The 14,153-nt window shown below is 32.6% G+C and overlaps 1 protein-coding gene across 1 annotated transcript in view; it reads left to right on the top strand.

Moving 5' to 3' along the window:
- Window positions 1-14,153, top strand: part of LOC143240839 (uncharacterized) — a 62,716-nt gene that overhangs the window by 44,228 nt on the left and 4,335 nt on the right. The window contains exons 13-15 of the mRNA XM_076484006.1: window positions 1,694-1,772; window positions 11,540-11,655; window positions 13,762-13,810. Of these exons, the coding sequence (XP_076340121.1) occupies window positions 1,694-1,772; window positions 11,540-11,655; window positions 13,762-13,810 (244 nt within the window). The remainder of the gene's footprint in view (window positions 1-1,693; window positions 1,773-11,539; window positions 11,656-13,761; window positions 13,811-14,153) is intronic.

Below are 14,153 nucleotides of genomic sequence, written 5' to 3'. Positions count from 1 at the left end.
TATCAGTAAAGAAAGAGACATATCCCTATGCTATATCTTTATTATCAGTAAAGAAAGTGATGTATCCCTAAGCTATATCTTTATTATCAGTAAAGAAAGTTATGTATCCCTCACTATATCTTTATTATCAGTAAAGAAAGTGATGTATCCCTCACTATATCTTTATTATCCGTGAAGAAAGTGATGTATCCCTGACTATATCTTTATCAGTAAAGAAAGTGATGTATCCCTGACTATATCTTTATTATCAGTAAAGAAAGTGATGTATCCCTCACTATATCTTTATTATCAGTAAAGAAAGTGATGTATCCCTCACTATATCTTTATTATCAGTAAAGAAAGTGATGTATCCCACACTATATTTTTATTATCAGTGAAGAAAGTGATGTATCCCTCACTATATCTTTATTATCAGTGAAGAAAGTGATGTATCCCTCACTATATCTTTATTATCAGTGAAGAAAGTGATGTATCCCTCACTATATCTTTATTATCAGTGAAGAAAGTGATGTATCCCTCACTATATCTTTATTATCAGTGAAGAAAGTGATGTATCCCTCACTATATCTTTATTATCAGTGAAGAAAGTGATGTATCCCTCACTATATCTTTATTATCAGTGAAGAAAGTGATGTATCCCTCACTATATCTTTATTATCAGTGAAGAAAGTGATGTATCCCTCACTATATCTTTATTATCAGTAAAGAAAGTTGTTTATCCCTAATCTCAAACTTTATTCTGAATAAAATGATGTTCAACACTAGAGCTATCATGTTGATTAGTAGGTTTATAATTTAATTAATAATACACGTTTGTGGCAGATACAAGTATTAGTTAAAAATTAAGTGTTTAGTAGAGAATCTTTAAAATGTGTTGTATGGTATGCTATTTTGTATTTGTGTATGGGTACTGTCTGGTATGTTGCAATTGTTACATACAGTGTCATAGGTTGATAGAAATTTATAGTAGAAAGCCTCTTTATCTGGTCTTTGTTAAAAACATCAAACATTCATATTAAACAAAGTAGTTCTTTACATAATAAAGTAAAAATCAGTTATCTAGTGTGTTGCTAAATACACCATGTTTTGATGTGTTATTAATCCATATGATATTGCTGTTGTCATTAAAATACTATAGCACTTATGGTTCAGAGACAGAACATAAAAATCATCCACAACTGTATTATCACATCTGCTGTACTACATTCTCAAATATTTAGGTGGTTTGGACAATGTCCACCAAACACCAAACATGCTCGCCCTTTCAGCCGTGGGGGCATTATAATGTGACAGTCAATCCCACTATTCGTTGGTAAAAGAGTAGCCCAAGAATTGGTGGTGGGTAGTGATGACTAGCTGCCTTCCCCCTAGTCTTACACTGCAAAATTAGAGAAGGCTAGTGCAGATAGCCTTTGTGTAGCTTTACGTGAAATTCAAACCAAATCAAAGCTACCATAAATAATTTCCAAATGACTCTTATGTATTCTTGTAATTAATTTCCAGTTTTGTTTGTGTAAAACAGCTTATTATGTATCATTCACTCATTGATTTTCCTTGTTATTAAAAAACACATTTCGTAACAGTATTTCTTGAAAAGTATCAGAGTTATTTGACTCTAACATTTATTTTACATTCATTGATTTAGTGTTTTAGAACTGTAACTGATTTGTTTGAAATGTTTTGTTTTTATTAGGACAGTAATGGTTTCCACAAAGACAGTGTTGATTGTGTAGCCTTACAGTCGCACCGTTTAAAAGAAGGAAGTTCTCAAGGTATTGCTTTGTATTTTCAATAACTATTTAAGAGGTTTCACTAGTTTCTTATTTTGTGTAGTCTAAGGTTACTCTAAATTTTATTAAAAAAAAAACGAAGTTCCATTTAATGTCTTTTTACAAGATTCTTTATGTGATAAAATGGAATCTAAGGAGAAGAGTCATCCTGGTTTATTTAACCCTATCATTACAGGTTTCTTTATGGTCAGGTGTCAAACAGTATGTTATTGCATTTGTAAATTTACATTCAAAATATCATTGAACTATTATTTTAGAATGTATGTCAGTATGTTTGGTATCAAATATTAATGTTATACATCAGTTAATATCTTATTTTAAAAGTAAATATAATTTAAAAGTATTGATTTTTTGTGTTGGGTTGAGTGCAGTTGTGGTTTAAATTACATGTATATGATATCTAAATACAATGTCTATAACTTCTTATAAATTAAAAACTCAAATTAACTTTCTTATTTGCTGAAATATTACTGTATTTAGTGACACATTCCCCTTCCCCTATTACATTTTTTGAAATTCTTCCTCAAGTGTGTGTTTATAACCAATGAAAAAACCTCAGAATTCCCTGAGTTCTCTCAGCCTCTTGGACTGGGAAGAGTTCCCAAGAAAATTTCTTTTGTTTCAAATTTAAAAAAAAAAAGTGCAAGTTGAAAATGCTGTTTGAAAAACAGTATTTTATTGACACAGTTTAATTAATAAGCCTCATAAATTAGAATAGAATTCTGTAATATTGATTGAGTAATTTATAGTTTTCAGTATTTCGAATTCATTATTTCATTTTATATCCTTCATATATGAAATGTGTGGCTCCTTAGCATGCCAGGTATATCAATCACGTTCAAACTTATCTACGGCCATAAGTGGCACAGGTCATTTTATTCTATATACTATTCCTTGTTTTAAGAAAAATAACTGACTTTTAACAATGTATATGTGAATAGTAATATTATATATACATAAGTGGTGTATTATAACTGAAATGTTACTGTATATTACAAAATACTGGTACACTACAACAGAACTTAAACAAGCCACTTTTTAAAGGCCAGTTTTATATTATTGGATATGGTAATACTATTTACTACATGTTTTTGTTGTCACTAGTTTTACAGATGTTCTATAACAGTAGTTGCTACATCATACCTGTTGTCACCAGCATACAGATGTTTTATAAAAGTACTTACTACATAGTTTCTGTTCTCACACGCTTTACAGATGTTGTATAGTAGTAGTAACTACATTGTTTCTATTCTCAGTAGTTTCAGAGATTTTGTGTAACAGTTACAACATAGTTTCTGTTGTCAATAGCTTTACAAATGTTTTATAATAGTAGTTACTACATAGTTTCTTCTATCACTAGCTTTAAAATGTTCTATACGAGTAATTACTAAGTAGTTACTGTTGTTAGCATAGAGATGTATAATAACAGTCACTACATATTTTCTGTTGTCACTAGCTTTACAGATGTTGTATCATAGAAGTTGCTACATAGATTGTTATCACCTGCTTGACAGATGCTCTATAATAGTAGTTACTTCATAGTTTTTGTTGTCACAAGCCTTACAACTGCTGTATAATAGTACTAACTGCATAGTTTCTGCTGTCACTAGCTTAACAGATATTGTATAATAGTAGTTGCTATGTAGTTCCTGTTGTCATTAGCATACAGATGTTGTATAATATTAGTTACTACATTGTTTCTGTTCTGAGTAGCTTCAGAGATTTTCTTTAATAGTTACTACATAGTTTATGCTATCACTTACTTTACTTATGTTCTATACTAGTAGTTACAACATAGTTTCTGTTGTCAGTAGCTTTACAGATGCTATATAATAGTAGTTACTACATAGTTTCTGTTGTCAGTAGCTTTACAGATGCTATATAATAGTAGTTACTACATAGTTTCTGCTATCACTAGCTTTACAGATGTTCCATACTAGTAGTTACTACATAGTTTTTGTTGTCACTCACTTTACAGATGTTGTAAATAGTAGTTTCTACATAGTTTCTCCTATTACTAGCATTACAGATGCAGTATAATAGTATCACTACGTAGTTTCTGCTGTCACTAGCTTTACAAATGTATCTTAGTAGTTGCTACATAGTTTCTGCTGTCACTAGCTTTACAAATGTATCATAGTAGTTGCTACATAGTTTCTGCTGTCACTAGCTTTATAGATGTTCTATAATAGTAGTTACTACATAGTTTCTGTAGTTGCAAGCATACAGATGTACAATAGTACTTACTACATAGTTTCTGTTGTCACTAACTTAACAGATGCTGTATAATAGTAGTTACTGCATAGTTTCTGTTGTTACTAGCTTTACAGATGTATAATAGTAGTTACTATGTAGTTCCTGTTGTCACTAGACAAAGGAAGGAGGTGATAAGAATTGTTCCTGTAATTATAGACCCATTAGTCTTACATCAGTTGTAAGAAAAGTTTACGTCTGTTAAAAGATGCTTTGCAAAGTCATTTAACAAAGTTTAGAATTTTATTAGATAATCAATATGGTTTCACTAAGGGAAAATCTTGCCTTGCAAACCTTTCTTATGTAGATGAGGGTAAGGGTGTAGATTTGGTATATCCTGATTTTTAGAAAGCCTTTGACAAGATGCCATGTAAAAGGCTTGTAAAGAAAATTATCTCTGTAGGTATGGAGGATAAGTTGACTAAGTTGTTATAAATGGAATTTAGTCAAACTAGTTTAATGTCAAGCGGAGTACTTCAATGCTCAGTTTTAGAATCTCTGCTCTCTTGAGTTACGTCAAAGATAAAGAAATGGTCAATAAATTACTTAAAGTTACAGATGATACTAAAGTATTGGGTCTCGCTGACTGTGAAGTTGATGCTTTTGCTTTACAAATGGATTTACATCATTTATTGAGTTGGGGAAATAAATGGTAAATGGGTTTTAAATATAATAAGTGAAAGATAATGCATGTGGATTATCATAAATTAAATTATAATTCCAAAACATATTTACTATCTCTCTCACACTACAGCTGTTACTAAACTGTTATGCTTTCTTTTGCTTTGCCTATCTAAGCATTAGTAAAGGTTTTTTTTGCATGTTCCAATATTTTATTCTCCATTTAATTATCCTTGGCAATATGTCTTATTGACACTTTCCACCTATATCAGTGCTCCATTTGTCCTGGTTCTGTATATAAGTACCTTCTTCAGATAATATTGTCACTTTTTCTTAACCAAGAGCTTACTCACAGGTTTCTCTGTAGTACAACTGTTGGAGATACTTTGAACATTCTTCATGTTACCAATGAATTTTATACAAAAATGAAAAAAAGGAAGTTATTTGGTAAGCCAAGTATATGACATGAATTCCCACATTAATGTGTCCAGCTCAGAGGCAAACTAAATCTTTTCTATCTCACCTCTTATATCTAGCATTGCTCAAGAAGTTGGGGGGGGGGTCTTCTTGGTTATGGCTGTTCATGAGTTTATGCATAGTGAGGTGGAGACATTGGTCAGGTAGTATTTCTCTGGGGTTCTGGGGCTGCAGGTGATCCTGGACATTGTGGAGAGAGTTCACTTTTTCCATCACCTTCCTTCACTCATTGCTCAGCTTCTCATGAGGCAAATCTGCATCAGCTGCCTCCAGCTTCTATTCTTGAGTTAGTAAATTGAGTATGTGATGCTTAAGGCCTTTCTCCAGTTGCTTTTGAGTCTGTGCCTTCCTTAATGATGGAAAGGTGTGAGGGCAAGTACTTAGTTCTCCCTCCACCCTGTGATATTGTGGCTCATGCAGGGAGGTTTGCTGCTCATTTATGTGAAGGGACAGCTATGCCTTGTCCACCATGTATGTCAGAACAACATGCTTCAGCCTATCACCACTAGGTAGAACCTTATTCAAACTATCAGAGAATAGATTTGCTCCTGAAAATGTGTGATTCCAGAATAGAATTTATGGTAATCCTGAGTAGATCATAATTTTTTAGGGTTTTTCTGACTCTGACGCTGAGATATTTAATATCCATATACCTTTTTTCAAAAGCCTTACAGTGATTATCACATCAATTTGATGACAAGTTAGAACCAATGTTAGCATCCACCTTGCTTCAGTTGTCAGCCTCTGCACTTTTCCTAGTCTCTTGGAGGATATTTATTTACCTGCTGTTGCCTTCCATGAGTTACATGAGACCCCCTTTCTCTGACCATTGTTTTTGTGAGTTTTGTCATAATATATTCCACCTGTTTCTCTACTCAGTCAGAATGCTGCCAATGGGGTCTGTGGGGGTTAAGCTTTGGGAATTTCTGGATGTGTGGAAAGTTTTCAACTTGGATCTATGGGTAGTACAAGCTCTTCTGTCAGGATTAGTCATTCATTTCATATCCCCATCATTATTCCCCAATCTGTAGTGGATCTGCTGCCTGCAGATCCTCAGATTTCAGAACTCCATTCCATAACTATTAGAGATTTGTTGGTCAAGTGAGCAGTCAAAAAGACATTCCAGTTCCTCCAGAGTTTTGTTTCCATTTGTTTGTTGTGCTTGTATTGGAGATTGATATTTGTTTGTCAGTCTTTCTTGTTTAAATCAATTCCTAGATCCTTCAAAGTTCACAATAGAATCAGTGCTCACTATGCATTAGCATTTTTTGCTAGGTCTGTGAATGACCACCTTCAAGGTCACCAGTGCCTATCTTCATGTTTTTATAGCAGAATTCTCCCATCACTATCTGCATTTTGTGCACAAGGGTTAGGTATTGCAGTTCAGAGCTCTGTCCTTTTGAACAGAAATTCTTATCTTTTGGCAAGAATTATTATCAGAGCTGAGAAATATATTCTCAGCACAACACATCATCCATCTGGGCTTTTTTTTTTCAACACGTATCTCAGTCGGACTCATCCTGATTGGAACAGGCAATTCAGCTCTTACTCATGTCTTTTTCTTCCATGACTTGGATGATTCTTTCTCTTTAGGGGATGTTTTCATCACTCAAATCCCTCATTTCTTTGGGACAAGGAGACATAAAATCCCATTAGTGTTCTCTATGCAACCAATGTATCATGAACATCAATCCTCTGGATTTCCCAGTCTCTTTTATTGAGGATCATCATTTTTGACCACAAGTGGTGGTCAGATCAGAATAATACTACAATAGGTGTTCCTCTGCCATCACCTCATTCAAAGATTCATCTTTTCACAAATGCCTCACTTCAGGGATGGGGTGCATATTGCAATGGTCAGGAATTTCAGGTCCTGTAGACCAGTGACAGGGTTTTCCTCCACATTAAAGATAAAACTAAAGGATGATGTCCCAAGATATAGAATTATTGAGGGGCAATGTTATGTTCCATTCCAATAATTTCACAATGGTGTCTAACATTTCCCATTGATGGGACGCTCTGTATGGATCTCTTTGTTTTTAACCTTAGATCTTCTATATTTGGCCCACTCTCATTGAATCATATCCTACTAGCATGTAATTTTCTGGGGTAATGAATTTGGTGGTGGAACAATTCTTTCAGCCCATTTGGATGCTCCCAGTTATTGATGCATTTGTCACTCTTTGGAAAGCATGGTAACTGACACTTTGGTCTCTGGCACTTCATCCTTTAGTACTGGCAGTAGATATATTCAGTCAAGACTGGACTGGATTGCACCCATATGCCAATTCATTGATTTGTCTGTTACACAGAGTCCTAGCAATGATTTTTTACACCACTTTGCTGCATTTTGTTGGTGGCACTAGGTCAGTTGGCCTTACTCTGGTTTTTGCATGTATAGAGGTTCTGCACTTCTTCACACAGAATTGTAGTTTAACTTCTAAGGTTGCCATATACCTGCCCCAGTCTCTGCATTGTTCCACAATGGACATTTATCAACAGAAATGTTGCACGTATTAACAATGGTATATTTGAAGGAGGATGAATTCTCTTTGTTCAGAAGTGCCAATCATAGCTTAGTTTGTGATCTGACTCTTTTTTAGAGGTTTCACATCTTTCACAATCACTCTATACAAGCTGGCCTTATCTACCTTCAGGTGCTTCAAGAGATGGAAATTCTTTGAGTCCCCATATTCTCGGGCTTCTTCAAGTTATTTCTGGTCCGTTGTCCCAGATGATCATTTCATTTACCTTACTGGGTTATTATTCTACCTATGTCCTTCTCTATTCAGATAGATTCTTCTTATGTAATACACTGGCAACCAGGGAAGGGATAAATCCTTTTCCCCGATTCATCTGAACACTATTTGTCACCTCTATGACCAATTGGATATGAATTGTATATTACATCCATTGAGGGCATTGAAGAGTTATGTTGTCTGCACTAAAGCTTTTATTTGTGCTAGACAAAGGTTTTTTTTATTATTTGTGAGCCTTTAGATTTCTGGTTATTGTGATGGTTTTTTTCCAAGATATCAATAGGAATGACACTAGCTCATGCAGGATCTTACTTGTAAACCAGATCAGATTTAATGTACAGTAATCCAGTTGGGTTGAGTGTAGCCCTTCTCTTTGATTCAGTACATTGTTTGTGAAAGAAGGTCCATTATCTCTTCATAATTCCAGTTGTCTAACATACAGTTTGTGCTGTCACTAGCTTTCTGAATATTGTTTTACAGTAGTGGCCTTACAATGGTAGTAGTGTAGTATATGACCTGCATATTAGCCATATACTGGTGGTATTGTGATACACTGCTTGTATGCTTGTTGTATGCAGTTAGTGTTGTAATGCGTTACCTACACTAGCTGAAAGCACCCACAAATGGAAAAAAATTTATATAAATGACAATGTTAGATTATTTTTATCCTTCCTTATTTCTCTTTTTTTCGTTTTTTTCAAATCCCTAATGACTTCACCAGATGCTGAATATGTACCCTGCTTTGGGAAGATAACTCACTTCACTCTTTCACAACAGATATACTTTAGTGGATGTGTCAAAACATTTTTACAGAATTATACAGAAAATTAAATGAAATTACTTTATTATTAAGGTATCAGATTAATGTTAGGATTGAAACATACTTAATAAATCAAATTTTTACACTATGTAGGTCTTAGGTTCTTAATTTAATAAGTACATATTTACAAAAAATCTTCCATCTTACTCCAGTATGAGAATTGTGGGATTTGCTCTCTCGGTCTCCCTTCTTCTCCCATTATATACCACCTCTCTTAGAAGTATGGAATTTAGTGTGAATTACTCATTATAATGTAGTTATTACTCAGGCAAATAAAAATGTTTACCTTTCAATCTTATTTCTTTGTAAATTCATAAACTAGAAAATTAGAATCCCCTAAACTTGCCTACTTTTTGTATCATTTCTCACAATTACCAGTCATTTTTTTCTGATACTTAATACTATATTATTTATAACCAATAGAAAGTCAAGTTATTAATGTAACATGACATATTATATTACATTGTTTTCAGTACAGAGAATTGTCAATTTATCTTCTAGTTTAAATTTTATTCCAACATGAAACAAACTTAGTTGAATGTTTAGTGACTCTTATCATATAGTTAGAAAGCCAGAAAAATTATATTAAGATATAAAACACTTTCTGCTTTTAAGTTTGAATTTCTCTATTTTCTTTGATGCAGTATTTAATGAACTACAAATTAGTTAGTATAGTAATACTCATTAGTATAAAAAATTAGTGTTAGGAACAAAAAATGATCTAGTTAGGTGTTATGTTTCTATATTCCCTGTTTTTTTATTGTGATTTCTTTATTTACTTTTGTGAAAGTAAAATTTGAAATGTTCTAATTAAGATGAATAATAATAATAAATATATTTTATGACTTAGGCTCATGAGCAACTAATATGGTGGGAGTAACAAGAACTACATATTTGTGGAGTGGTTTACATCTTTTATGGCAGGAATATTAATTAGACACAGTTCAAATGGCAGTAGGCCTGGCATGGCCAGGTGGTTAAGGCACTTGTTACCACAAGTGAAATCTTAAACAACAAATTGCATTAGGCCTTGATGGTTGAAGACCTAAATTACACACTTGTTGCAGTTTTTTGCTATCAATAAATTACTGGGTTGGTTGTATATACATGGAAAACAGTAATAGGAAAACAACAACTTAACTTTTTTTTTTAACTGAAACTCAAAGTCTCAAGCTTAGTTATTCGTTGTTATATTAAAAGGTGTTCATAGGCCCAACATGCCAGGTGGTTAAGACACTCGACTTGTAATCCGAGGGTCGCAGGTTCAAATCCCCTTCACACCAAACATGCTCAGCCTTTCAGCCTTTTGATGGCATTATAATGTAATGGTCAATTTCACTATTCGTTGGTAAAAGAGTAACCCAAGAGTTAGTTGGCAGTGGGTGGTGATGACTAGCTGCCTTCCCTCTAGCCTTACACTGCTAAATTAGGGACGGCTAGCGCAGATAGCCCTTGTGTAGCTTTGTGCAAAATTCAAAACAAACCAAACCAAAAGGCAGTAATGTAATTCAATTTGTTTATAAACAGCTATATACTTTTACAGATCTTAGGCTATTAGTATTCATTATAGAAAGAAAAAGAGTAATATAGATTTCTATATTTTATTCTGCTTACAATATTGGCTAAACAAATCGACCCTGTTTAGAGTTAGAGCAGAGAAAATAATATACAAGATATAAAGTTTTACTGAAAACATATTAGAAATTTTATTTAGGAGGTTTTAGAGATTACACAAATGATTTCAGATTAAGAAAAGCATTTTTAATCTTAACATAAAAATCACTTTGCACTCAGAGCAGTCAATGCTCTGGCTCTATATATTCACAGGGAAATTTTCAATCTACAAAACACCTTTAATGTTTACTGAAAGATGTGCAAAACATGTTAGAAATTATAGTGTGGAAATTTTAAAGGTCAGTTTGGGATTACAAACTTGGGTGATTTGACTGAACCTGTAGCAGGAGAAACTGATTAAATACTTATTTCCTCAAAACCAAATCCATAAATGCAAAAAGAAAGAAAGAAAAAGGAATGTGCCATGTTTCAGGGGCTTTTCCCCCCCCTTATTGTGCAAAATCCTGAAGCATGTTAGCCCAAGCACACCATTGAAGAGTTTCCAGTTACTATACAAAAACAGTTATAGTAGTTGAGCCACTCAACTCTTGGTAATAGACCATCTTTATAATAAGATGTGTGTACTATTGATATTGTAGTATATTACCTGTATGATAAATGTACACAGGTAATGTTGTAGTGCATTACCTGTCTTTATATCTTTCATTTCATGTTTGTAAGTTAAATATATCACTCTAACGTTCAGTTAATACTCATGAGACAAATTTCTTAAAATCATATTTATTTTTCACATCTGATCTAGAAATGTTGAGTATAATATATTTTTTCTGTGTTGAACAGTTTGTTTGTATTTGTTATCTAAATCTAATATCTTACCAGGGTAAACTGAAAAGTGAAATACTGGTTTAATACTATTTGTAACCAGCAGTGTAGGTGGAGACACTACAAACTTGAAGAGTGCATATTTGATCTAATATGAAATGATTTTTAAAATATTTTTGTTTTGGAGATGCAAGTCACATTGTAACCCTGTCAGGTTTCAGAATAATTTTAAAAGACTGTTTATAGTTGTATGATTGTGATATTTTTAAAGGATTGATGCACCCTCATTCTTTTAAAGCAGTACCACCTCATTGTATAGATATTATAATAATGTTATATTCTCAAGCTTTATTAACAGAATTGTGTTTCAGGATATCTAGTTTTTTATTAGGCTTAAAAGTTTGTGTTTTTTATTTATGTAGCTTGTACAAAGAAAAAGAGTGATAACAATGGGGTAATTGAGCCTGGTACTTACGGAAAGTTAGGCGACACCATATCGAAAGCATTAGGAAAACTAACTATGGGTAAACTTTCAAAGGTATATATTAACTTTCCATTCTTTATTACTTTTCAAGTTTTCCAAGCACAAGTTTGAGAATTTGTACTTTGTTTTTTTTCATTTTCTAAGATCAGAATAAAAACTTATTGTTACTGAAAGCTACTGCAGAGTAAATCATTAGTGTAGTTTGGTAAAACCGTTTTACACTGTGATTGTCTAAAGTTTTGTATTTCTGTACCAAAAGCAAGCTCTAAGCAGTTTTGAAATCTGTCTGTGCAATGTTACACAAGTGACAGAGGTTTGTGAAGATTACTGTTAGAACATTTGTCTGTATTTAATAACAACCAAGTTTAAACTTTAGCCATCTTCAGTCTGGTAGACATTTTCTTTGTCTAAAGTAGCCGACCAGCAGTTCATTTGAATTTGAATTTTCGAGGGAATGTATGAAACCATAATTTTATGTGGCCCTCTTGCAAATGTCACAAAATTAGAACACTAAAAGATATATATATATATATATATTGTTCATATGAAAATGTATATTGTGTATAGTGTTGTGTTAGTTTTGTCAAAATGTAATTTTATATCTTATGCTCTTGTTGTTTTTTTTGAAAGGGGGGCAAATAGCAGCAAACATGAATGGGTGTAGTCTGATAAGATTGATTGTGATTGATTGGTGGGGGAAATACATGTTGGCAACTTGTGTGTTAGCCATTTCACACTCTGATGGGTGTAGTCTCACTAAAGTTGTTTATGACTGATTAGTGGAGGGACATATTTCAGCAAAGGTGTTAACCCTTTCAAACACCAGGATGGTCATAGTCTATCTTGAGACCAAATTTGCAATATTGAATTTCAAGAATGAAAATTTTTGGAATTGTTTTTGTTAAGTGTAAATATAGTATACATGAGCTTATAATCTTGAACAACACAATGCTTATTTATCATTATAACATTAATACAAGTGGAGTTTTATGGATTTTACAACCAGCCACTGTTTTACAACTCCCCAGTGAGTAAGCTTACAAACTACACTGCCCAAATCTGTCGTTCACTTCACTGCAGTATGCAGTGTGTAGGAAAAAACATTGCTCGGTTTGTACAATAACAAAACCAGTGTTTATGGTTTTCATAGGGTGGTTATATCTCAACTTTAAGAAGTTGTATTTCTATAGTTTTAAACACTTTACAAAATCATCTTTTACTACTATTTTTGAACTTGTGAAATAATGTACATTGTTGAATGGTAACTTATGTAAAAATTGAAACATGGTGATAAAAGCTTGGCTTGATCTAGTTATATATTGTTTGAAGAAAAGGTGCATGTGTGAAAAACCTTCATCATTTATAGTCTTGTTTCATTTTTTTAACTTGCAAAAATCTTGCTGTATCATTTTACGTTGCATTTGGATTATGAAATTAAAATGCTGTAGGGAAATAAATACTTTTGTTGAACAAAATTAACAACAGTGAATTAATTTTGCATTCAACCATGTGAAGGTTTGTATTACTGACGAGGCTGCTGTATTAGGCCGTAAAAGCCAAAGTAACTGTTTGAGTGGATGAAGTAAATCTCTGAAACAAAGTGTAAAACAAATAGATAAATGGACATAAAATAACAGTCACTTGCTTTTAATTTTGTAATGGCAAAAATAAAAATGTTCCATTTATGTCAGTTATTGTAAACTAGTAAAATTGTATGACTATGTTTTTTTTTAAATCAAAACAGTCAAAATTTACAGTTCTGTAAATTAAATACTTTATATGATTATATGAAAGTTTTAAAAATAATATAGGAAGGCATAAAAATCAATAATTTAAATCTACAACAAAAGTAAGCATTTTTAATTTTCTTAAAAATTGTATCATATGAAATTTTTTGGAACTTCAAATTGTGAAGTGTTAGACCATTTCATCTAGTATTTTTGATTATTTTTTTTTCCAGTATAATATAATAAACCATACAAAATATAAAGAAGAATGTTGCTTCCATGTTTATAATGTGACACAGTATACATTTGATTCAATATACTAACTGAATACATAATCTGTAAAACATTGTAAACTGTTACAATGTTCATAACCACAACATATTTTATAAGTTTTTTGGGGTATAATTTCTGTTAATTTTCTTTCCTATTCCAGTTACGTCCTAAACCAGACACAGGAGTGGCTCATGGACAACAAAATAAAGGTATAAAGTATGATTGTTATTATTCTATAAAGTAATGTATTCTAAGCAACTGTTTTATTAAAATTCCATGTTAGGTGTTGGATGATGACTTAGATGCCTCACTTGATCTACTAACATTCCATTCTCTTTTCATCTTGCAGCTCAATGGCTGAAAAGGGTCTGACAAGATATTGCTAAATACCCTTGGAGGTTTTTCCAACAGTTTGAACTCCTCCATTTGCTTCCCTAACTGGAAATAGAAATCAAAAACTAAAGTAAACTGCAATAAAAGTTGAACGTGATAAGTATCTCTGACATAAATGTTCCTGATGGTTTCATAATAATGGTGGTGAAAATGAATTAA

The sequence above is a fragment of the Tachypleus tridentatus genome, chromosome 13, assembly GCF_004210375.1.
Source record: "Tachypleus tridentatus isolate NWPU-2018 chromosome 13, ASM421037v1, whole genome shotgun sequence".
Lineage (NCBI taxonomy): Eukaryota > Metazoa > Arthropoda > Merostomata > Xiphosura > Limulidae > Tachypleus > Tachypleus tridentatus.
Note: the sequence above shows the minus strand (reverse complement) of the source record. Positions and strands in the feature narration are given on the sequence as shown.